The 27,679-nt window shown below is 34.3% G+C and overlaps 1 protein-coding gene across 3 annotated transcripts in view; it reads left to right on the forward strand.

The window, feature by feature from the left end:
* Positions 1-4,579: 4,579 nt before the first annotated feature.
* The window catches only part of LOC145675878 (uncharacterized protein C15orf61 homolog), a 37,081-nt gene continuing 13,981 nt past the window's right edge, over positions 4,580-27,679 (forward strand). The window contains exons 1-4 of one of the 3 annotated variants that reach the window (XM_081746681.1): positions 4,580-4,787; positions 17,689-18,059; positions 26,543-26,684; positions 27,532-27,678. In XM_081746681.1, the coding sequence (XP_081602807.1) occupies positions 17,720-18,059; positions 26,543-26,670 (468 nt within the window). In that variant the 5' untranslated portion in view covers positions 4,580-4,787; positions 17,689-17,719 and the 3' untranslated portion in view covers positions 26,671-26,684; positions 27,532-27,678. Of the gene's footprint in view, positions 4,788-17,688; positions 18,060-26,542; positions 26,685-27,531; position 27,679 lie in introns of those variants that run through there. The other 2 variants (XM_081746675.1, XR_014129235.1) reach the window with 2 other exon arrangements.

The raw sequence follows: 27,679 nt of genomic DNA on the forward strand, positions 1-27,679 counted from the left end.
GTACTTTTTTTACTATTCAAATAAACGAAAGAATAAATATGAGTGTTCTACTTTTTGTACCAACGAGAAAAAACGAAGAAGGACCATTTTAGATAGCTGAGTATTTTAAATCATCTTGTACTATTTAAGTAAACAAAGGAATAAATTTGTACCAACGAGAAAAAGCGAAAAAAAGACCATTTAAAATAGCTCCGAATTTATGTACATTTTGTACTACAGAAATAAACGAAAGAATAAGTATGGGTGTTCTACTTCTTGTACCAACGAGAAAAATGGAGGATCATTTTAGCTAGCTGAGTAATCTATCCGCAGTAAATTGCGGTTAGTAAATTGACTGACCTATTCAATTTTGTACCAACGAGAAATGCGATTTTTAACTCGTCTGGTCCCCAGGCCGCACACAGACAGGCAGACAGACAAAAACACAAACAAACTCTTTAATTTATTTATATTAGAAAATTGTTTACAAGACAGTTTTCAGTATGTACTTTTTATAATAATTGAGGTCATAACGAAAGGAAAATTATTATATTTGAATAAACAGGAGAAGGACGTAAATATTGCAAAATCTTTTTCAATACTTTTTTTATGATTTTGCTCGAAATTTCTTCATAGTTTGTTATTAAAATACTTGACAACATATCCTCATTTTATTGTCCTAACAAACCAATATATGTTGATAATAAAGTAGTTTAGATTGATCGAGCTCCTGGGCCTTCAGAATTTCATGTCACTTCCCCTCCCCCCGTTACAGAATCCTAGCTAAACGAACCAATATATGTTCCAGTAAAATAGTTTAGAGTGATCGAGCCCCTTTTGTGATAACCACAGTATTTCATGTCACGGACCACCACCCCTTTACGAAATCCTGGCTACGTGCCTGCCTGTTGACGAAGATTAGAAGTATCTAAAAAAAGCGGCCCACAAATCATGTATATGAACATTGTATGAAAGCAACAATGCCAATTAAATTATCACCGACGTTATAATTCGTGCGGATAACGCAATAGAATGCGATGTTGCTTTAGAGCAATACTGCCAAATAAACAATTAAACACAATCGATCGAGCCAATCTTGCCAAATAAATTAACTCCACTTTTCCGATTTGGCAACGTTCCTCACGAACGAATCAGAGTTGTGATCTGAACCTCGACGGGTTAATGTATTTCCGGGATACCTACATACCATCGACTTGCTGTCCCTAGATTTATCTGGAGCCATTTTGCCATTCTTATCCACTCATGCATACACTTATAGAAAGTAGGCTATTGAAGTTACAAGAGCCCTAAGGAAATATTAAATTATTTTTTTAAGGTTTACGTATCACGCTTATGTCGGGTAGGCTAATGGGGCGTTTACACTTAATCGATTTTCGTTCGATTCAGTTGAATTGACGTCACTTTCAACTTAATCGACCGTGTAAACGGGACTTCAACTTAATCGCTTGTTGATCGAAGGCGACTAATCGACTGGCAACTGAATTGAAAGACGTTCTATTTTCTGTGGTTGAAATAATTGAACACATCAATCGATCTGATTCGGCCTAGTTGCTTCGATTTAGTGGCAAATGCAGCGAGTCGATTTAGTCGCACGGCTAAATCGACTCGCTGCATTTGCGACTAAATCGAAGCAACTAGACCGAATCAGATCGATTGATGTGTTCAATTGTTTCAACCGAAATTGAATGCTGCTTGTCGACTCGCTCTCCTCTGGTCGATTCGAAATTGACTGGCAATTTTAAAGATGTCCAAGCAAAAAGTAATTGGTACAATTTGCGGTGTTATAGCAGAAGAAAATAGAATCGACCATAGAAAAAGAACGTCTTTCAATTCAGTTGCCAGTCGATTAGTCGCTTTCGATCAACAAGCGATTAAGTTGAAGTCCAGTTTACACGGTCGATTAAGTTGAAAGTGACGTCAATTCAACTGAATCGAACGCAAATCGACTAAGTGTAAACGCCCCATAAGGGAGACGGTGATCATGAGAATGAATGAAATGGTGGAATGAAGAAGGTAGGAAAACACAGGAGAACTTAAGAAAACCTACACACATAATACTTGTCCCACACAAAGCCCATTTGAGGGAGATGGGTTTGTTTCAGAGAGCTCTCTATCACTGAAACTACCCTAAAGAAAGCTCTTAACCTTATTGGAACAGGATGAACCATTAAATTCACAAAACTTCAGTAATAATAATAATAATAATAATAATAATAATAATAATAATAATAATAATAATAATAATAATAATAATAATAATAATAATAATAATAATGGTGTTAAAATTTTTAAAGTGCCCTAAAATTAGGAAAAACTTACAGAAAAGTCGGGATTTCAAGGAGAGGGTCTGGACCACCAGGACTCAGCTCTGCGTACGTCTGTGCAACTACTCAAATATTTAACGAAAGCGTTCTATTAAAGTTTCATGTAGAAATATTCTATTGTACGTCTTAAAGAAAACAACTGCAATAAAAATAACTGAATATCACTGAAAATTAAGGCATATAATGAACTAATATGCAGAATGCAGAAAGAATTATAAAAGCTTTACTACAAAAATACTTACACAGACCATAATTCGATTAGATCCGAAATACAAAGTAACAACATAGTATATAAGATTCAGTCTACAAAGCAATTATTAATTAAAAAAGGACATGCACTCTTTCGAGAATCGACGAGAAATTTTTACGATACTTTTCGTCTCATCTCGATTCTCTCCAAAGCGAGAGATAATTTGAGTTAGCCTTGTCCCGTCTCGAATTTAAATTATTAATTCTCGTCTCGATTTTCTTTTGTTTTAGGAAAGAGATGAGCAATTCGTCTTCTCGTGGGTAACACTAAACAAAATCGCAATATTCTTGCCAAATGTCACATTTCTGCTTGTAATGGTATGACCTAAGCAATGATGATCTAATAACTTTTTATCTTTTACGAGATAATAATAATAATAATAATAATAATAATAATAATAATAATAATAATAATAATAATAATAATAATAATAATAATAATAATAATAATAATAATAATAGGGGAAGGCGTTGTACCTGTGAACACTTTTAGAGTCTTCGAAATTTTGGTGCTAATATTCAGTACTTTTTCCCCAATTTTTGTCGTATATTTGAAGTGACATCTCTTTGCTATCAGATAGGATGATTTTTAAACGTGTTACATAATTACAGTAGCTTTTATAGAATATAACAAGAGCATATCCGTTTTGTTCACAGGTACATTATGGTCGTGTACCATTGAACAGACACTCCTGTACCTTTGAACAAAGTGATAATTACAACGTTTCTGAGGCAATAATATAAAAAGAAGCCATAAATATTAACAGTTATAAATTGCAATAAAAGGTTTAGCTATAAAAATTCCCCAGAATTGAAATTTTATTAATTAAATTAAAAATTGAAGAGAAGTTCTAACAATAACTTCTGAACAATAAAGTTGAGCATCGTACAACTCTTAACATTATGTTATACAATAAGCGAATATATAGAAGCTATTTAAAATTATAATTAATAACTTTATATCCTAACCTAACCTATATAAAACACATCAATTGTTTTAACTACTTACATTGTGTACCTTTAAACAGTATTATTTATCGTTTAAAGGTACACGATGCATTAATGTTCATAGGTCCAAGAGGATAGCAAGAAGGGATTTCTGTTTCGGTATATCTAACAATAGAATACGAATACTGACGGGAGCCCATTTGCGAATATTGTGGGTTGTTGGAAGCACCCGATCTTATGCTACTAGTAGTACATTAAAAATAATATAATTTGAATTGTATTCATGCGTGTGTTTTGTGAAATAATTCATCATCGGGAAATATATGCATTACATAGGTCATATGGGTCTATAATACGAACGGGTCATCGAAGCAAACAGGTCACGGAAAAAAATATATTTAATCATTGTCTCAACTTGGAACCCGATTAACGATTAGCTTTCTGGTATTTTCTGAATACTTTATTTCACAACGATTAGCAATAAAGCGTAATCTCACCCTTTCCAGGCAGGGGCGTCATTTAGGAGGGCAGGGAGGGTCATTTGCCCCCTGAGTTTGAGATTTATATAGATTTTATCAATAGAATAGTAGTAAGTTAGTGAAAAACGCAAAATTTTACATATATCAAGGGGTCTTGCCCCCCAAGCCAAATCTAAAATGACGCTACTGTTTCCAGGCCCTAGAAAATAAATTTTACAATCATAAAACCGCACTATTTTTATGAAGTTGCAACACCGGTTGTTTTCACTACCATCTAAAACCTGGAGAAGATGTAAAGGGTGAATAAGTGCATATCTGGTTCGATTTCATTAGTGTATTTTAACGTAGATATGTTTCTCACAGGTAAGAACACATGTTTCAATTGTTTACACACTAATCTATTAAAATATTATTACAAATTTGTTCTGTAAATTTTATAAATATGTAGATTCGTGCAGTTAAACTGCAGCTTGACGTTTTCCTGGTTATGACGTGTCATTTTCCTGATTGTGATATTTACTGGGGTTTGTGTCTCTCACCATGACCATTGTATCTAACTAGTTACACGCAGACAATTTACATTTTCATTAAAAAAAAAAAAATCCTCCTTGTGAGGAATACATTTAACTTTTTGTTTTTTTAAAGAGTAGCCTATATGATTTGTGTCTGGAGCACGTATTTTTTAACCGTTAGTGGATTTGAGGAGGAGAAGAAGAGGAAGAAATAGTTTGATAACTTTTATTGCAGTATTGTAATTGAGTGCAAGGAAGATTAAGACGAATGAAAGGTAGGTATGGAATAATATTGCAGATAATTATTTTTGAATAATCGTTATCGTGGCCTATGTACTGCAAAATGAGTCTTTATTTTCAGGTTTAAAGGGGTTGAAATTTTGTCATTTATTAGGAAATTCGTTGTCACTGGTTTAGAAAGTATTTGTCTAGAATTTCTCGCTAGACATTCACTTTAGGATGTTGTTTTGCGTGTAAATGCTGCATGCGTGAATATGCCATAAAATCTACTGCAGAAACCGCGAAACAACCTGTGCTAGGTTCCACTGAAAGGCAGGCATAGTATCTAACCGAATGAGAGCAGGGGCGCACGCGAAAGCAAGGGGAGCGTTCGTAGAGAACAGGCACGCCAGCGATGGTGAGCATACCCGTAAATGAGGATTTCACAAAAAACACTACTGACACTACTTTCTGGAAACTATGGAGAATTGATTCTTTTGGGCATTTGTGCTGTATCGCTAGATCACATGAAAATCGAAAAAAAGTACCAAAATGTACTTCATTTGGTTAGATTTGTTTACGTTAGGTTAGGTTAGATACAGTTACAAGTCAGTTACATTCAAAACAGTGGCGTATAAACTTTTACAATTTGGAATAGAAAATTAATGTTTGCGCAGTAATAAGATGTTCGGATGTATGGCATAAAAACTACAAAGCAAAAAACCAGGAACCAACGTGTTGTAGGTGACCACTAGAATGCATGAATACTGTGTAGCCCAGTTAGGGCAGGACGATGCTGGTGGGCGTGCGCGGAGATTGATCCGAAGGGAGCAGGCACGTTAGCGACGGTGAGTGTATCCTTGAGCGAGAATAGTGGAAACAGGTGGGTTGGCAATGATACGAATTTCAAGAGCATTTGTCTTGATTTCATACTAGTAACACTCAACATATAAACACAAAATACAGCTTTTTTACACTGTGCAGAAATACTCCGTTGTATTGGCTAGCAGTTTAGGTTGGTTACTACGCACTCGTTATTTTTGTATAAAACTCAAACATGATATGTCACAACATTGACATATACGCACTATTTTCACACTGCCTTTCAAGCCACTAAATCATAAGAAGTGTACTTCACATACAGTGCCGCTACTCACTTTTCGTCGCAAACCAAAATAAATTCTACAATTCAGCCGGTAAGTTTCCTAAAATTGGTCCGATAATACAGCATTGTGGTAGAGGACATGAATAAATACTCTGATACATAATCTGCCTTTTATATATATATACCATCAACATTATGTTCACACTTGAATATATAACTGTTCCCTGTTCCTCCATTTCTTTATTTTTAGTGCCTCCCACTTTTACCACACTTTGTGCTGAATTTCAGTGATCTGTGTACTTTCCATAAAACGTAATAACGAATTTTTCTTTCCGTCGACGTAGTAACTTTTGTATCCATGGGCGGCGATTAGGGGAGGGGGAAAGGGGGGCAGTTACCTCCCACTTTTCTGAAGTGACCCATTGATATATATAGTTTCATTTGAAAATGTGAAGTTATTGTATATATTACTGGTTCATAGAAAAGAAAGATGCCATATATTTGCCGTTGCGAGAGTACGTATTGGTTATTTCTCTTCTCGTGGTGTTAAGAAAGCTACAGGAATTGAGTTTTAATGGCCACGGAAAATGGTCCAAAATTTAACCTATTGGAGCGCAATAATTACAATGTTATTCAGCCGCTTTGAAACTAATTGAGATAACATTTCATCAAAAAAAGTCTTTCACAAGTTATTCTTTAATTGCATAAAAATTGACAGTTTCTAAAATGTGTTTTCTTTTTTCTAATACGTAGTAAGGAATATTGAATAAAAACAGAGTAATAAGAAACAACTTCTACCTTTTCCATTGTTTTGCAGTGTAATATACGAGTGAAGTGGTATGTTTAGGGGTGTACGAGTGTATATATAATTAAATTTAGTGAATTCAACATAATTCTAGGTTTCAAAATTATTTCGTATAACTGGAGTGATTCTAAGTATTGTTGAGTTTATATGTATTCCAAGAAAGTGAAAACTGCACCTAATTGCAACGAACATGTTTCGGAAAGCTACAAAAGTGTTTCTTTAAATGTCGTAGCATACGCTCGTAGTATTTACTGTCTTTTTAAGAGTAATAACGTACATTTCATAGCATGTGTGGAATTAAAAATAAGTTTTTCATTATTTCCCGGTTTCAATGTAACTTTTGCAAAACAAGCCTCGTTATTCATTACTGTGATTAACACAGGGTGCGGCAGCATTCATAGTAGGATATTAAAAACACACCATCAGGCAGTAACTGTAATTTATTTATTACCTCTTATGTCAATATATAGTTAAAGGTATGCCATTTACTAATGTGTAAGTCATTGTCCATTGCGTGGATTACTTTTTGAATATGACTCCTGTCAAATGATGCCCCCTCTGCGCAACACATTCATCTAGGCGGCGTTGGAAGCTTTCCATAACTCGGCGTAACGCATTCCCTGGGACATTGCCGACGGCAGTTCTGATGCGATCCTTCAACTCAGGAATTGTGGCACAACGTGTTCGGAACACTTCTTGCTTCAGGTAGCCCAAAGGAAAAAGTCTGCACATGAAAAATCAGGTGAGCGAGGCGGTCAGAAAATGTCACCAAAACGGGAAATTACTGCACCTGGAAATGTCTTTCACAAGAAATCCATGCAAATTCTGGCTGTATGCGAGGTCGCTCCGTCTTGTTGAAACCATAATTGTTCCACATCCACATCGACCACACCTAATTGGGGAAGAACGAAGTCTTGCAGCATCTTTAGGTAGCGTTCACTGGTGACAATTACAGCCACACCGCTGTCGTCCTCAAAGAAGTAAGGGCCAATAATCCCAAAGGAAGCAACTCCACACCACACTGTGACACGAGAACTGTGCAAGAGCTTGATGTGCAGTTCATGCGGGTTTACATCACTCCAATAACGCATATTCTGTTTATTCACTGAACCGCATAACTCGAAATGAGCTTCATCTGGCATCAGGATGGTGTGCAACATTTGTGGATTTTTGGCGAAGGAGACCACGCATGGTTAACGAGAATGTTTCTCGTGAAACCCAATCGCGAAGCCTAATTTCCTGAACAATCTGCAGCTTATATGGGTGAAAATGGAGATCTTCGTGCAATATTCTCCTGAATGAGCGATCGGACATACGCACAGTTCGCGAGTGACGACGAGCAGATCTTTTTGGGGTACGCAATATTGCAGCACGAACATTTTCCACGGCTTCTGGTGTCCGCACAGTTCTTTCACTTCTTTCCGGTTTGCCATTGCAAACAGAACCTGTTGTTCAAAATGCACGTACCCACCTCACAATGGTCCGTCCATCTGGAACTTTCACATGACTTCCCAAGTTGAAATGTTGCCGAAATAGACGCTGGGTAGCAATAACAGAGTCGTTATTCTTGAAATAACTTTCAACAGCAAAGGCACGATGCTGTGCACTCCACCGCTCCATATTATTGTCACACTCGAAATGGCAGCTCATTAGTACACGAATGCGGCACGAGCTGGCGCTCATTCATGCCATTGTACTACGCAAGTCAAATTACGCTATGAACGTTGCCGCACCCTGTATTATCTTTTCTATTTATTTGTTTTGCAAATTTGTTATTAAATAATAAGATCACACAATTTTCCAGACAGAATTTTAAGATGTTCATGAGCAAGAAATCAAACCTCTTGCACTTTCGTTGTTTAACAATACAAAGGGCTAGTACCTACTTCCGTTGCTCTTGTCAATTTACTTAATAAAATATGAAATACGATATACGGTATTTTAACTGAAAAATATAGTATCCTATTAGTTATACAACCTTTCGTCAAACAAAGTGTTAGCATCAACCAAGTAAACTAACACTGATATACAAATATTCAGATCATGTCTTTCCCCCCCTCCCCACTTTCAGCGTCCAATCGCCGCCACTGTTTGTATCTGTTGCAAATTGTGATTGAATGGCTATTTTGAGACACTTATATTTCATGAATGACCTGTCAATATGGCATAACTCACTTATCCTGAAAAATTCTATGAGGAATAATTTATTCTTGGGGTGAGTTTCTTTGAACGATTTTCTAAAAAAAAATGACTAAGCCTATTATGTTTATATTTCACAAATAGATATTCATTAATAAGCTGACAATATATCATAACTCATTAGCCTTGAAGAAACTTACGAGAGGTAGTTTATTCGTGAAGGTGTTTATTTATTTATTTATTTTTCGTACAATTTTCTCAAGAACGATTTTATTCATACTTCATAAATAAATATTTAATTAATATTCCAATAATGTTACATATATCAGTTCCATGAGAATATCAACAAGGGGTAGTTTCTCTTGGGGGGTGAATTTTCACAGTTTTGTAAAATACAACTCATGCGATTTTATCATTGTTTCATAAACAAATACTAGTACAGTCAATAAATTCGTGGACTGGTACCCAGCAGGGTTGGAAAAAAATACAGTTATATTTGAAAAAGAACAAAACACGTGTTTAAAACATGAAAAAGATGTTCAAAATGTTTTAAACATTTTGAACAGTTTAAAACACGATTTTAAACATATTTCAAAATCATGTAATAACTTGTTTGTTAAGACTTTTTGCTCTTTACTTTCAACGGACCTTTTCATTTATTTTATCCTGGTTAAGACCACTGTGTTTGGTACAGAATATTTCAGTATAGATTAGTAATTCTCAACATATTTCATATCACGATCCCTTTTTATTACACCCTTTTGCCAGAGACTCTCATAAGTACTTTCTTGGATGTAATAAGCTTTTTAGGTAGATTTTAAAATCTACTTACTGTGGAGATTTCACACAATCTATCAATATGTATGGTGAAACAAAAGTCCTCGCCACCCTTGTGCGGTAGAACAGGTTGAGAGAGAATGATGAAACTTTTAAGTGGTCTGACACATCAAATAGTGCTATCAAGCATCATGACTCTCATCTTTGATTGGTATTCAAAATTCAAATGCAAGTTTAGACATGTTACATGTTTTAAGGCTAGAAATTTACAAGAAATACGCTTAGCTTTAAAACAAGTTCTTTCGGAGTTACTGCTTCTGAAAGTTTTCTAATTATGCTCTTAGGGGCTGAGATCGCGTTTCGTGGAGGCGGGTGGGATTTTTAGTTGCAAAACTTCGATTACTATTTCAGAACACATTTTCGATAATACATTTTCGAAAAGTAATGTTTGAAGCACACTTCATGTTGTGCTAACTTCATAATAATTTTGCAAGCTTATGTAATTGGTTGTTTTTTTAAGTCAATAATTCATGGAAGAAAAGTAATATTTGGTCGTTCAGAGCACAATGGATCCAAGTCCATTTTCAATAAGGTTCAGGTTTGCTCAGCAAATGAATTCTGTTTCCACACGTAATATCTTCGCAGTCAAGAGTCCGAAATGAATATAACTAAAACCACGTGAAAGGGCGTGGGATAGTTTCATATGACAGCCGCTAGACAGGGGCGTCAGTGGGGACAGGAAGGCAGTAAGGCATTTTTAGAAACCTTTCGATAAGCAAGGTCCAACAGAACATTTGCGATGTTGACAAATCAAAATAATTTGTAACAATCAACAATCGTAACACAACAATACAACAATCAACAATCCTAAGCAATCAAAACAATTGTTTTTACAAATCAAAACAATTTACGTAAGTTTGATGTCCTTACATCTAATAAATACGGAGGAAATACAGATTATCAAAATTTGGAAAGTTGTTCCAAATGATACCCTTTTTTCTTCCCGTAAAACGCATGTTAAACGATTCCATGTTGTACGGAGTCTGATAAGGCACATTCGCGAAGTGTCCCCTCGGGATTTGTGTAAAATTGATTCAGATGCAAAGTTATTCGTGGCCCAATGTGTATTGTACTAATTTAAGCGGCCCATACCGGTAATTTGTATATTTGTGGGCCTTCATATATCCGGAATTCAATCATAGACTACTATAACACTCGGACACAAAATTGCTTTTAGTTTCTTTAGATGTTACTGGACATGAATGTGGACATATGCAAAACAAATTGAATCAAGCACTGCTTCTCTGAAATATGTTACCCACCTTGGCCGCCTTCTTGGATTCAGCTTTAGGTTTATCAAATGGAAATAGGTGCAAATGATACATCAAATTAATGTAAACTTTTCTCGGAAATTCATTGGTGTAGTGAGTTTTACCGTAGTTGCACCATTAAATGTCGGGCACTTTACGAAGATTGAACCAAATAGAAAGTTGTGCAGGGCCCCGTGTGTGTATGTAATCTTTGCGAGAGTTATCGTTGATGAAATATTCTCTGAACATGTATACATACAGACACACAGATGTCAATACGGAAATGGTAAGTCTTCACCCAAATCTGGTCGTACCTGGATTTACATTAGGCATTTTGACCGCAATACAATACTTCCTTATTATAGTTTAACATGGAAGTAATAACAATCACTCGCAGAAATGTAATAAGATTATGACACCTATGTTGTAAAAAGTTTTCCAGTTAGAAATTGTTTTGATTTGTCAACATCAAAAACGTAAGCGTAACTGATATTAATCTGCAATGTATATTTGCGAAGTGCCTGAAGGGATTCAACATATAATACCTTCCAAACGGTACAAGCTACGATAAAATACACTACACCAGTGAATTTCCGAGAAGATTTTAAATGAATTTGATATATCACTTGCACCTATTTCCATTTGAAAAACCGAAAGTTAAATCTAATGGCGGCCGGAGTGGGTAACATGTGTCAGAAGCGGTACTTGATCCAATTTGTTTTGCATATGCCCACATTCATGTACAGTGACACCTAAAGAAGCTAAAAGCAATTATGTGTCCGAGCGTTATAGTAGTGTATGATTGAATTCCGGATATATGAAGGCTCATAAATATGCAAATTACCGGTATGGACAGCTAAATTTAGAACAATACACATTAGGCAGCGGTGAACTTTGCATTTGAATCAATTTTACACGAATCCCGAGGGGACACTTCGCGAATGTACCTTGTGAAAACCAACATGTAGGCTACCGTATCAACGAATGCCTGCGATATTTTAATTTCAGAACCGCAATTTTGCAGAGAAACTTTGTTTGTTTTCTGAATACAACACAAAAACTTGTTACCATGATAATTCTTTTATTTATTTTTTAATATCAGTTCTACAAGTAGTCCAACCTTCGACTACGCCACTTTCTCGCAAGTTAACTGATAAGCATTTAAACAATACAATGAACGTTAAAAACAAGTGGAGAAAAAGAGACAAAATAAATTGTAGATCACCACAATTACTTGCTGTAGCCACGAGAAACCAAAACATTCACATGAGAAGAAAATAGTCTTCTGAATGAGTAGCACTTTTAGACAATTTTCTTTCTCTTGCATATTTGTTTTACAAAAATAAAATTAAATAAAAATATATTTAAAACAAGTCTTAAAAAATACACGTGTTTAAAACAAAATGTTTAAAACGTATATAAAATTTGTTTTAAACATTTTATTTTAAACAAAACAACTCTGGTACCCAGTATATAGGCAACCAATAGAACTCATGGTTGCTATGCTCCATGTAAATGTCCACACACACAAACAATTATACAGATCCACACTGACCTTCAAAATAGTTAAAGCATCATTTTTTTCTTTTGACCTGTCTTGTCTCGTTGGTTGCGGATCATAGAGCAGACACGATGTTTCAACTTCTGTTATTATCCGGTTTAGGAACGTTCCATCACCGTCAGCACTTCTGATCGTTGATCTTGTGTTAGAATGCGTGGGACACGGTACTGGATGACGCGACATGTTCAAGTCATTCGTCAGAATGTTGTGACACATACCATGGCTGATCTGTACTGCTGCTGCGATGCTATCTACCGACTGGGAACTGTTAGCGCGCAAAACTATTGCAATCTCTTCGATCTTGCGTTCTGTTCGGACTGTTTTTGGCCGACCTACTAGTTTATAAACCTTTAAACTGTTTCTTTCCTTCGTAATCCGTTGGTGCCACTTAAATACTGCATTGCGCCCAGGGCGTTGTCACTCTACACTTGCCTGATCATCTGCAACGTTCCTGCAGCGGATTTATCTAGTTTTTATCAGAACTTGATGTTTGCCCGTTGCTCAAACTGCGACATTCTCCAAGTCCGCCGCGGCTCAATCAGCTCCTTTCACAACAGAAACAGTACGTCTGTTTACATTCTATGTAGGGACCTGCTTCTTGCTCAGTCGAGAGATGAACTTCCACTGCATCCTCCAGGATATCACTTCTCAGCTGTAGTATACCACTAGCGCCACACTGCGCCCAGTCCACGAACTTATTGACTGTAGTAGTATCTCGTTAATAACATTAACTATGGAGCGCTCAGTGTACAGAGATTCAAGTTCTTTTTTGATCATTTTTGACATATGTTTAGGACCTCTACCTGAAGGTCCCTTCAATGGTTAAAAGATTTATGTGTAGATATTGTAAATAACTCTTATAATGTAAAAAAAAAAAAAAAAAAAAGTTTAATTTTCCATGTATTTAAACGTAGCTCACAAAATTTGTCCCTTTTCCTATAACTTTGGTAATTGGACTTCAGTATCCTGAGTTCTGAACGCCTCATATGACATAAGTAATTTCGTATGGAAAAATCTATAAAGGGTAGTTTTTTTCTGGTGGTGAATTTTGTTTGGGCAAGGTTTTCCGAAAACGCCTAATAACTTTGTTGATATTTTCATAAGAAAATGTTTAATTAATAACTGTAGCACAACATGATTTAGCTAGTTTAAGGAATTGGATTGAGAAAGTTTAGTGCAGTGGCCCTTACCATTTAGTTTAAACTTTGCTTTTTGTCAGTAGTTTGAGTTTGTTGGTTCCATTTATGCAATGAGTATGTTCTATAGCCATTTTAAAAAACAATTTTATAAACGAATGTAGTTCTTTAGCAGTTTTTACACGATTTAGCGGACCCTAAAGAACAAATTTATCGATAGTTTAATTTCGTGAATTCCTCCGATTTTTTTGTATTTATGTAGATTTTTTTTCTTTTTTGTATTTTGTATTATTCTAATGGTCATGTCAAAAAAAATGGTTTCTAATTCTATGGAGAAATTGATTTTAGGTTTTGTATTGTTAAAGTTTGGAAGTAGATTCTTTAGATCCCTATCAATTTTGTAGACCAGGAGATAGTCATACCTATCTCACTATCTACAGTATTTTACAAACATGAAGTTGTCTTTCTGTAGAATTTTACTTTCATAATAATTCATACAAAATTTGCCAAAAGTCGTGAGAACAAGCTGCACATCTAAACTTTTTTTTTTTTTTTTTTTGTAATAATTTATTTCCAAAGGTGAAATAGTTTGTGTGAAGCCAGAATTCCAATATTTAGACGATCTCTTAAATTTCCATATCGTTAAACTTATTTTCACCAAGCTAGTTTTAAATACTGCTAAATACTGCAAAATTTTTATATTGCTAAATTTAGAGAAATTGAACCTAACATGCCTGCAATGTCAGTTAAGCTAATTTAATATTATAAATAAATTTATAATGCGTGGTACAATACTGCAAACAAACGACATTTACTCAGACATAAATTAAGCCAGATATAGGGTGGCGAGCACCAACCAAGAGTAAGTGAAACTAAAGTAGTAAGTTACTAAGAGAGAAGGAAATCGGCGACTTCCAGTCGAGAGAACTGAACTAAAGGAGTAAATTACTACAGGAGTAAATTTTTCACTTACTCCTGTAGTAAATTTATTTACTCCATAACTGCTGGAGAGCACCATCAAAGAGTACGCTACTACATTAGTAACTTAAGGAAGAAATAAGGCAAAAATTTACTCCTAAGCAGTAGTAGGAGTAAAGTTAGAGAGTAAGATGTGTTCTTTGATTTCTGTGTATTAAATATCGAATTTTATGGATTATCTGGACTACGAAGAATATATGGAGATGTAGGAAGAAGTAGGCAACCCAAGAATGAGGATTTTAATGGAGAGAGCCATGTATAGCGACCATGATTTCAACGAGCGATTTCGGTTTCGTAAGGAATCTTTTGAGTCGCTGCTTGGTATGCTGGACCCATTACTGCATCATAGTTCTGATAGGAACCGTGCTTTGTCTCCTAGGTTGCAACTTCTTTGTGTATTACGAATCTTTCGCACTGGTAATTATCAAATCGTAGCAGGGGATCTCATTAACATTCATCGTACTACTGCTGGAAGAGCTTTTAACGGTGTGATAAAAAATGTTAATTGCCTTAAAGCCATTGTATGTGTCCATGCCACAGAACAAAGAAAATATATATCAAGGAACAGAAGGAAATTTATCGAATTGGTGGATTCCCGAATGTTATAGGGCCATAGATTATGTACACTCATGTCCAAAATTATTGTCGCATGTCTATAAATATATTATTCTAGGAATATAATTTGATAACGAATTCACCCGGTATTTCTTATAATGTTCGTATGTGTATAATCTGCAAAGACATGTATGTGGCAAATTTCATGTCAAAAGAACAGTAAATAAGAACAATAAAACGAAAATAAAATTTTCTTGGCCATTTAGCAACATTTTATTTTAGTCATTATAATTTTCGTATTTATTTTTTTTTCCCTATGAAATTACCACAAATATACATTTCCCGATTATACACGTACTATCAGTATTAAAAGTACCCTGCAAAATCATTATGAAATTATATTCTTACAAGAAGACAGTTATAGATATGCGACAATAATTTTGACATGAGTATACATATACCCATACTTCGTTCTTCTGGAGCAAGTAGAGCTATACAGAAAATCAAGAATTTCTTTTCTAGTAATACACAAATCATTTCTGATGCCAATATGAAGATTTTGAACTTGGTAAGCCGTGGCTGGGTTTCACGTATAATGCATGCATTTGGGACATTGGTAATCTTATATTTCTGTAGAATTTGAAAATGGACAGTATGATGGGTTGCTTGTTGGAGATAGCGGATATGCTCTCTCCAAACATCTTATGACTCCTGAGTTTCGACCTCAGACAGGAGCCGAAGAGCGCTACAATAGAGCCCATATTGCTACAAGATGTATAATAGAACGTTCATTCGGTGTTTGCAAGAAACGTTTCCAAATTTTCACTGAAACAATGCGATATGAAAAAAACAAACGTGGGAATGTTATTGTGGCTACTACAGATCTGCACAACTCTGGAATAGAAGTTGGAGATGTGTTTCACCCTGATCCTGTGCATGTGAATGACATCAAGCAATATGCATTTCAGCCAGAAGCAGATGCTGCAGGGCAAGCTGTCAGAAGGTCTATTATACTTAATTATTTTAATTAATGTTGTACCTAATTTGATACTAGAATAAGAAGTTGTGTAAAGACTTTTCCCTCTTAAGTAAATATAAGGCACTGGATCGTCACTACTGTAGTGAAATGTGACCCATTTTATTTATGTATAATTTTATAGTTATGGTGATTTTTTTTTTTTTTTTTTTTTTGCAAGTAGGGATTAACATTTTCAATTTATTTCTTACTTCAGTACGCAAAGTTATACAATAAAGATGTTTTGATTATTTCTAAGAAAAACAAGACGTCTACCCTTATAATGTTGCTAATACAAATAAATATTAGTATGTGGTAATTAGAAAAAATAAATGTACTGATGCTGAAATAATAAACATAAACATTACGTCTGTTGAAAACAAGACCATATTAACCATTGGAAAAAAATATCAATCAAATAAAATATATTTCATACATATAAAACATATTCATATTCATTTACAAATACATAAATTTCTCGAGCACATTGCCTGAAGAACCAGAACCTAAAGTTTGCTTCATTTCGTTGTTGAACTTAGTCATAACTTCCATTTTAAGGTTGTTTTCTATGATTTCTCTCTGTCTTTCCATTAACAACATTTTTGCATTATATTCCTCTCGTATTAAACGCATTTTCAACGAAAAAAGCTCGTCTGCTTTTTCCAACAACTTCCTGTTCTTCACTACAACTGCATGTTCTCTGCCTTTTTTTCATGGGCGCATCTTTTGATAAGCTTCAGCTCCCGATAACAAACGAAATATACGTACCAGCAGTATGTAGAAATGGCTTACTTCTTTAGTAAAAAGGCGTTACTACTTTAGTTACAACTAAAGAAGTAAATATAAATTGAGATCTCCAACAGTTACTAAAAGAGTATATTACTATGGAAGTAACTTACTAAAGTAGTTCAGACTAAAGAAGTAAGAGTTACTAAAAGAGTAATTTATACTAGTTTGGTGCTCGCCACCCATACAGACTCACGTGCGGTATCACATACACTGAATTTACGAACAAAACCACGTGTACGAGAAACAGCTTTATCTGTTTTGATTTAAAGAAGTTCGTGATCTTCGTTTGTTTTGATTGATTCCCTTTACAGGCGAAGAAACTCTTCAATTTCACTGCATGAGTTACATCATTAGTAACATTTGGTTGACATTCAATAAATCATCTTAAATTTTTAAGCATTTCAGAAACTTAAGATGAATTTGGCGTACGTTATTATTTACTTCATCACGTATCTCATCTTCATCTTCATTTTTTTTTTTTTTTTAATCATCAGATGAAATGTGTTTTTGTGTTATTCCACCTTATGGCTGCCTCTCGATAACAGAAACCAAGTTAAAACTACATTCTTATGTTTGCAATCTCTCGAACACTAAAAAATCTTCTGTATTTCTTCGAATTATGTAAGCAGGAGATTCCGATCCACGAATTTTACCGTTGTTTTCGGTAGTTTTCGAGAGAATAAAACTGTGTTCGAATTAACGAGAGTCTGCTGTATTATGTTCTGTTCTTAGAAACAATTCAACTTAATGCGTCCTATAGACTGCAATTTTCTTTCTTTTCTTTTAGTGGGATAATACGAAGTGAAGGTGTAACTTCTATGCAGGAATTAATCAAGCCTTGCAATTTGTGCAGAGCCCATCGTCATACAGCCTATATATTGAGGAGTTTCAGATCAAGACCTCCAGCATCAGAAGTCTTGACATGTTACTTACAGCAAACAAAAGAACCTCCATGGACTTCGTATTTTGTAAAGTATTCAAGTGTTATTGATGACCAGTTTGGAGAATCTCATTTCAACTGGAAGGTTGGTTCAAGTAACTACCATATTTTACGTACAGGATGCTTTCCATATATCAAGTATCACTGTACGAAAAGAGATTATCAGAATTTGGTGCTAGAGGATACGTTTTTTAGACTTATCAAAACTTTAAACTTAGGTAAGTAAATAACATATATATATATATATATATATATATATATATATATATATATATATAGATATAGATATAGATAGATAGATAGATAGATAGATAGATAGATAGATAGATAGATAGATATAGAAATGACGCCCAGGACTACAGAGCACTATTCTATCCTAAAAGTCAAAATAAAGCGAAAAATATATATAATTGTATACCTTTCGGTACACAATTTACAGAAGAAAGGACGCATGATAAAGATGTCACACATCAAACATGATAGAAAAACAGCATAAGAATTTCTGCATTCTTCCCGTGGAAAAATCGTACGTAGGAATCAGACAAATTATAGATAACATGAACTGATTAATATATAACTGTTTTAGATGCTATTCATACTTACAATGGGTGATGAGTAGGGTTGCCAACTCTGGAAAATAAAAAACCGGCACCCCCTTCAAACTTTCCTATGATACAGGTCTAAATATGAAATATTTCTATTGGGATCCATGCATGGGAAGGAAATGTTCTATCGTGAACAAAATGCATTAGCACCTGTATTCTGTATATCTTTAGTACATTCCTAATAAACTTAATAGATACATGTGCTATAAATGAGAAACTGAAATCGGCATTGATCATTTTATTGTATTTACCAGTCACTTCTTTAAAATTATCGAAACAGATGAACAAAAGTATATTAACCTTTACGTGACAATTTTGATTTGGAAAATGAAATTTATTCTTTAAACTTATACTTTAACTACAGGAAATTGCTTTAAGAAATCCTTTTTCACTCCCAATAAATGTATAAAATTTCTTACAAGTAAATTTCAATTTTTCCCTGATACAGTCTTTGTCATCTCTTTAATATTATCTAAACAGATAAACAAAATATATTAATCGTTGATAGATGCTGAAAAGTGATAGTTTTGGATTTACAGAATGAAAGATACATTTTAAATCTATACTTCGAACTAGATGAAATTACTTCAAACTAGATACAAATTTGAAAAAAACAGTCATAAAGGGGCTGGTAAGAAGTTGGTACTGGTCACCGGCTTTAATCAAAATGACAGCAATATTTCCGGCCAGGCCGGTGAAAAACTGGTGATGAGCACACACAATATTATATCACTATATAAAAGTATACTTTATAGCAATACTATTCGAAAACGCAGGTCCTGTGCAAAATTGGTGACCAAGACAAACTATTTGCTGAGCAAAACAATATATTCACATTAAAAATTGTGTGTGACAGTTTCGCTAATTAACACTTTGGCTTCATCAGACACTATCAGTGTGGATAGTGTCTGATGAAGTTAGTGTTGGTTGGTAAAACTGTCACGCGTATGTAGTGTTTTAATGTGAATATATTGTTTTGTTCAGCAAACAGTTTGTTTAATTTAATTGTATACAAGCAAAGCTTCTACTTATGGAAAATATTACGGTTGGTGAGCAAAGGTAATGCATGTTGTGCTTGGGTAATATCGAGCTGCACAGGATTTTGCAGTTCGGCTCATTCCTCCCTTAAAAACTATACTCACAAATGCCTAATTTATTACAGTTTATTCACGCATCGTCTCCAGGCACGTTACCATTGGCTACTACTGTTCAAGCACCAGCAGCAACCAACCTGGGATCTGTTGAACTTGGACATTTTCACGGTCTTAGTGATAAATGAGAACAATATATTATTGTCTTAAATGAATAATGAAGTATATATATAAAAGAGTTTTACTGCACAAAAAATATTCCAATGTGCGGAAAATTATCTCAGTGAGCGAATTTTACTATAATAAAAGTAATGTTCCACATAACATAAAATATGACTATTATAAATGACTCCCAAGAGGACGAATGATAAAAGTAAGTTCAAGGATGATAAGTTTTCATTCTAAACTTTGGGATAAAATATGAAACGCTAATATTTAGATATCATACTTTGAACAATAAAAAGAAATTATGTGGTAACTTGTCGTCACTATTTAGTTCACTTTTACAGTGAAGGGTTAAACTTATACCAACAGAAAATGTCACTAACTATTTTGCCAATTCGCAGTCCACAGTCAAAGTGGTTGAGATACAAGTATACTTCATTAGAAAATCCTTATATGACTCCTCTTCGCTGATCCTCTTCCCATTCTGTGAACACTGGAACAAGTTCTTCTTTCTTCTGCCTTGCACGCTTCCCATATGTGCAAAACGGATATCCAACGATGGAGGATCAAAATACATGTTGTTAACGTATAATTATGTTGTTAACGTTGACATGGTGCATCATTATAGCTTATGATGCATTGAAAGTAAACGACTATTTCAATTTCAATGTCTAATTGTTCATAAAAACTTTAGACTTGAATTTTGAACTTTATAAAATTGCTGAGTTGTTAAATAGTGTGCACCAGTAGGAACTTGCATCCATGAGAAATAAAAATACTACTTCTCATTCTCTCAGTCCAATAAAATTTTAAATGTTAAACCCGGGAAAATTTGAATACTGTATTGAGTAAATATTGCATCTGGGGTGCTTCGATTTGACCTGAAGCCATACCTGTTTTATTCTAGTTGATGTTCAAGTTCCTGTCTTAGTCTGTTTTCCAAGATTCTCAGCAATGAATGATATATCTTTGTGGTTATTACATAGTCTTTTGTCTCCTTTCTCGTATATAGGAATGAAATAGCTCTTCCGTTATCCCGGAGAATCTTTTTGTATTTTCAAGCTAGTCGAATTGTATGTAATAGTAATTTGTTTGCTGCTTCTCCCATGTAATTGATCATTTCTGATGTTATCATGTCATGACCGTGGCTTTCCCAATTTTTACCTTCCTGTGGCTTGTTTCAGTTCTTTTTCCGTAATTCTGTCTTCATCGTCTTGTAGTTCCAAATTTGAATTTTGTGTTTCTTAATCTTCCTCGTTGTGTGAGTCTAATTTATTTACTTCTACTAATTTGGTGAAATATTCTTTTTATCTGTTCATAATATCTATTTTCTTTGTTAGTAGTTTTCCATCCTTATCTCTGATATATTTTATTGGCCATTCAGTATTCTGTAAAACAATTTTGTGTTTTCTGTTGGTATCCATGATATTGCCAAATTCTTCCCATGTTTTTTCTTTACTGCCTGTACTTTTTCTTTTGTTTGTTCTCCTTAAAGTTTACAGTCTTCATCTTTTTTCGTTATCAAATATTTTTGCCATGCCTTTTTCTTTAGTACTTGTTCTTTAACTTCCCGTTGTGTTATCGTCTATCGTTTTCTGCAGCTCTTAATAGAATTTCTGCTTCGTTTCAGTCATGTCATCTTCATTAGCTCCGTAAGCTATTACCGTATTTATTCTAATATTCTCGTCTTTTACGCAAACAACCATAATTCTTTCATTTATAGTTTTTCAGTCTATAAGATCCTTTACATTTTCTTTGTGTATAACGCAGCCTACTCCTGCTCTAGTTCTGTCATTCTTTGGTACTCCACTGTAAAGCAACATAAATCCATCTTCCAGTATCTCGCAGCCCATCCCCTTGTTTTTAGTTTCCGTTATGGCCAAATACTTTACTTCTGTTTTTTATTATTTTTTTATTTATTTATTTTTTTTATTTCTCGTACGAGTTTTACTTATTTTCCATTCAGGCTTTTTACGTTCCAAGTTCCATACGTCGTAATCTGTTTCCCACGCCAGCTCGCTATCAGTTCATTCTGTTCAGCTCCTGCTGTCTGTCTGCTTTTAACATACTACATTTTTTTCGGTGCAGGGGTGTTGGCGACCCTACATCCAACTCACAGCCTGGTGGACCAAGTAATTTTCTGTCAGAGTTTTCTTCCCTTGACTTTGTAGATGCATCTTACTCGTCTGCAAAGCAGCAGCAACTGGTTTTGGTTCTCCCGGAGAAATTCCCGATACTCATCATATCTGATGGGTGTTCCATGTTCCCCGATCTGCCCTGGAGAGCCCCCTGGTAGAAATTTTGAATACCCGCCAGGTGTAGAATGTGTATGAATTAATATTATTTTGCACTTTGATAAATTTAATTTCCTATTTTTTCATTACAAGTAAAAACATAACCATATTATTTCTCAAACACCTTGGAGTAATGAGCATAACACTCACATATCTGCGAATTGTAGTGGGGTATGCGTACATTCTTTTTTCCTGGTCTCGAAGCAATATTGCCAGGTTATAAGAGAATAAAATAAGACAACGAACATTTTATGTTGTGAAATTTTCAAAACTTCCCTGTTTTTGGTAGTATTCAGATTAGTCTTATACCAAAGAAAAGAACACTTTAATAGTACTTCAAATGAGGTATAAATCGTGTGTTTTAATTGTGTGTCTTTTAATTAGGAGTTAAATTGTATGTGTCTTCATCATCTGGCGACTTTTACTAAAATACAAAGGGCGGGAGTTTTAAGTACATATTTCTGCCGAACCAGTAGCTGTTGAGTTGCGAAAATTTGCATGAGCACTTATTTTGATATAGGGACATTCCATGTGAAATCAACCAATGAAATCGCAAAATCTGACCTGACGATCTTAGATTTTTGTAAAAATTGGTGCACAGCTTTATTACAGTGGGAGATGAAAAAATCCCAAATATTACCTCTCTCCTCCTGAAAGTGTCCCCATACAGGGTGTTCACAAATGCCAAAAAACGGATTTTTTTTTTCAGTTACAGTGATTATTAAAAATTGTCATAAAATGGTTAATATGTGCACTAGAGACGTGAAACAAATACCATTGGAAAGCTTAAAGATTGCTCTACAAGTTGTACTATATTGAAAAAACCTGTAAAATAAAAAATAACACTTAAAAAGTTCAAATTAAGATTTGAAGTTTGAATTTCGCATAGAAATGTCCCTCTGAATTTGTTCAAAATTGTCCAGATTGTAGTCTCATATGTGTATTAAAACACCACAAAATTGCATTTTTGACACTCAATGGGATCAGATTCAAAATCAACATAAGCAAGCATTGCCCGATATTAACCATGTGAATATCTTAGTTCAGATTGATAACCATTTGCCTGGAGCTATTTACCTGCAGCATCAAAGGAATTTATATTCAATTTCATTTGTTTCTTGATGTATTCATTTGAATGTACACAATTATCCACCTTTCGAGTTATTTAGAGAGGTAATATGTTTCCAAACAGTACTTAATACAGGTCATTATTCTTGTTAGTCAGTATGGATGTTTCTAAATTTATGTTGGCTACATTGATACATGTTATTTTCATTCCTTTGTTTCAGGATTGCTATTACAGAACATATGAAAGGGAGGGATATAATTTCCTCCCTTTCACAATATTTGTATCAAATGTGTTATGAAACACAGTGACACTGCTAACAATCACTTCACACACTTTCAGCACAAACAATTAGTCAATAAATTCTTTTTCCTATTTCAACTATCCAATTCCACATATCTGTGACATCAATCCTGAAACAAAGGAATGAAAATAACATGTATCAATATAGCCAACATAAATTTAGAAATATCCATACTGATTAACAAGAATAATGACTTGTATTGAGTACTGTTCGGAAACGTAATACCTCTCTAAATAACTCGAAAGGTGGATAATTGTGTAAATTCAAATGAATACATCAAAAAACAAATGAAATTGAATATAAATTCCTTTGATGCTGCAGGTAAATAGCTCCAGGCAAATGGTTATCGATCTGAACCCAGATATCCACATGGTCAATATCGTGCAATGCTTGGTTTATGTTGAATTTTAAATCTGATCCCATTGAGTGCCAAAAATGCAACTTTGTGGTGTTTTAGTACATATATGAGACTACAATCTGGACAATTTTGAACAAATTCAGAGGGACATTTCTATGCGAAATTCAAAATTCAAAACTTAATTTGAATTTTTGAAGCGTTATTTTTTTTATTTTACAGGTTTTTTTCAATATAGTACAACTTGTAGAGCAATCTTTAAGCTTTCCAATGGTGTTTGTTCCACGTCTCTAGTGCACATATTAACCATTTTATGACAACTTTTAATAATAACTGTAACTGAAAAAATGCAATTTTTTGACATTTTTGGAACCCTGTATGGAGACACTTTCAGGGGGGGGGGAGGAAATATTTGGTATTTTTTCATCTCCCACTGTAATAAAGCTGTACACCAATTTTTACAAAAATCTGAGATGGTCAAGTCTGATGACTTGTTGATTTGACATGGAATGTCCCAGAATTAAAGAAGTAAAGTTCAGTTTTTATTTTTCTGCCATAATTAAAGAAGTAGAGTTAAGTTTATTTTTCCTGCTCTCATCCGAACGTTTGCTTATTTTATTAACCTTCAAGTCAAAATGGACAATCGTTTTTTTACTTGGGTGAATAAGGGAGCTATAAAATTGAAACTATACAAAAGGGTTCAAGTTCGACAAAGTTTGAACATACTAAAAAGAGGCATCAAATAATATTAGGAAAAATTCTCTAGCTTTGCTTTTTTATTTATTTATTTATTTATTTATTTCAAGCATCTTAAAATATATTCAATACATATACGATTTCAGTCTATCTCAGGTGAAAATCATTTACAGAAAAAACTACATTGCCTTTTTTTTTCAAGTGTTTATAAAGCCACGTGCAACCACCATTGCATTTTTATAGGTATGACAAAAGAGCAATATTAAGACTGATAGTAAGAGATGTCGAAATAATGCCTTATTTCAGGTTTGTCAAAATATTTGCGGGAAATTGATCAACAAGTCAGTTTACAGTGCTCACAAATCAAAATTAACTTAGAAACAGAGATTGAAGAATATTTTCCTTAATAAAATGTATCAATCTAGGTTCTCACAAACCTGAAAATCAGGGAATGTCGGAACAAATTAGAAAAATTGAAGAAAAGTTCTTTATTGTCAGAGAAATTATTGAAAAGTTCTTTAATGCCAGGGATGTTATTTAAAAGATCTTTAATGCCAGGGAAACCAAGTAGTCGTTCTCGATAATGAAGGTAACTTTGAAGTAATAAGGTTATTTGGGATTTAGATATGACACAATACAACAATATAGAATAATAAGTTACAGGTGCATTAAGTTATACAAGTTACGAATGTGTTGTGCCATAATTTGTGGTTAGGTTCTTAACTTTACCAAGCGAAGTAGCTCGAGTGGTAGAGCATTGGCTTCGCATTCGGGAGATCATGGGTTCGATTCCCGCTGCCGACCATCCTGACTGGGGTTTTCCAGAGTTTCCCTTAGTTCTAACAGGCAAATGTTGGGATGATGCCTACTAAAACAGGCTCTGGCCGATACCTTCCCAGATCCTTTCCATTGTTGTTGTTGTAGTCAGATATCCAGTATAAAATGGTCTCTGAGCTGTTGAGCTACAGTATCTTGAATCCCTTAATGTAGACAATGTGGTGTCCCTAACCTTCCGAACTTAGATTACATACATGTTTTTAACCGAATTAAAAAAAAAAAAAACACGAGGTTCCCAATTTGATCCACTTTTATATATATATATATATATATATATATATATATATATATATATATATATATATATGTGTGTGTGTGTGTGTGTGTGTGTGTGTGTGTGTGTGTGTGTGTGTGTGTGTGTGTGTGTGTGTGTGTGTGTGTGTGTGTGTGTGTGTGTGTTGTGCGTATGTTCAAACATAACTCTTCGACACAGGGGCACCGATTTTAATGGTACTTTGTTTGTTTGAAAGAATATTATTTTCCAGTTATTCCACATAAATTTCTTAAGGATCTAACCATAGTCTTCGGAGCTAGACCATGAAATTTCACAATGGCTGACAGTGTTCATACCATAATTGTGTGTATGATCACACATAATTTCGACATAGCTTCACCGACTTCAATGTGTTCATACTCACGCATAACTTCAACACAGATGTACTGATTTTGATTATTCCTTTTAGTTTCAAAGAGTGTACTCTCTCGCAGGTTCCATATAAATTTTATCAGGATCTACTAACAATCTTTGGAGTTGGACCGTGAAATTCCTCAACGGCTGATAGTAAATATATATGTAGTTGGTCATGCATGTTTTGTAGATCGACCCATTTTACCCTACCTTTAGTTTAGGCATCTAACTAAACTAATGAGGTTACGAAAAGTGGAAAAATTAAACAAATATAAGAAAACAGTATACATATATCTATGGGAATCCTGACTCCAGAGTAGTGCAGATTAATAAAAACTGGACTTCTTTAATTGAATATATTATTGAAGTACAACAATTTGACGATATATATTAAGTTAAAAAAAAAATGACAACGTTCTGCTACTCTATCTTTAACTGCTCCACCTCCAACGATCTATAAACAGTTTGAACTCTTTGGTATATGTATATATATATATCACTCCTTTTTATCCTTCACATCCATCTCCGTACAATGTCGGGCGTCACCCAATGAGGAATTCACTTTTTATTAGTGATGTTTTTAATATTGTAAAATCTTTAGATAAGGCTCTCATTTTCATTAAGTTAATGATAGTTCATTTTCTTTTTATATATTTGTAGGTATTCCTTGTTTAGCGTATGGCTTGGCAGCATGTTTAATGATTACCCATGAGGAAATAGTTCATACCTCGAAGGGACCAATAACTATATACTTTCTATACAAGGAAGATAAAGGATCCTTGTATTGATAGTTAACTGAAAGGTAATCTTTGATCACGTTGCTTAAAAAGCAGTTTTCGAATATAAAATTATTATAAACAGGAAAATCATTTATAAAAAGCATCACTACATAAAAGCTGTTTTGTTGACGACGATGATTATTGTTGATATGATGACTGGTGATTACTTTCTCAAGAGTTTTATCATATAACTATTTTTATTGAAATTGAACTCTAAGAAAACTCACACACGTGGTATATGTTTGTGAAAATTTTTACTATTTTACACGTTTCTTCTGAACCATTGAACGTAAATTTGTGAAATTTAGGGTGAGGATGAGTTTTTATCTAAAGAGTATGACTGTGTCGTTCACCTGCCGCATTCAGCATGGCTGATTTAAACGAAAAGAGGGGCTTCTTTTGAACCACTGGTTGTCAGAGTACAAAATTTGATGTTTAGGAGTGTTTATTTGAGAATGTGAGTGTTGTTCTCTTGCATCAATTCAGTATGAATAACACAAAAGAAGGAGCTACAAAATATTGATACTACGGCAATACACGAGTGCATTTGTTACTAATTTATGAATAAATAAACTTATTTGTTGATGAACATTCATGAGAACAATATTGAATAATTAACAATGAACCGTGGAATTTTGGATCAGACATTCATTCAGGCTTTGGATTGTGAATCTTACATTTAATCATTACTAATTGATTATACAATTTTAATTATTATACCGGGTATCCCAGAATGATTTCCCTGATTACAAACATTCATAAAGCATAAAATATGACACATAGATAAATACTTTTTATCTTGAATTGTATGTAACATATTCAAGGTTTTGTGTACGTACTCACTGTTATTTTGTTTGTTACATGGCCCAGTGATGTAACAACAGCGAAATCGGACATCATTTGCAAAAACATGTACTCAAACCAGGAGAAAGCCCAATGTGTTCTCTGGTATCACGAGACACAGTCACCAAAAGCAGTCCAGAGACAATTCCAGACGGCATACCGTAGACAGCCACCA

The sequence above is a fragment of the Thermobia domestica genome, chromosome 2, assembly GCF_964235325.1.
Source record: "Thermobia domestica chromosome 2, izTheDome1.hap1.1, whole genome shotgun sequence".
Taxonomy (NCBI): Eukaryota; Metazoa; Arthropoda; class Insecta; order Zygentoma; family Lepismatidae; genus Thermobia; species Thermobia domestica.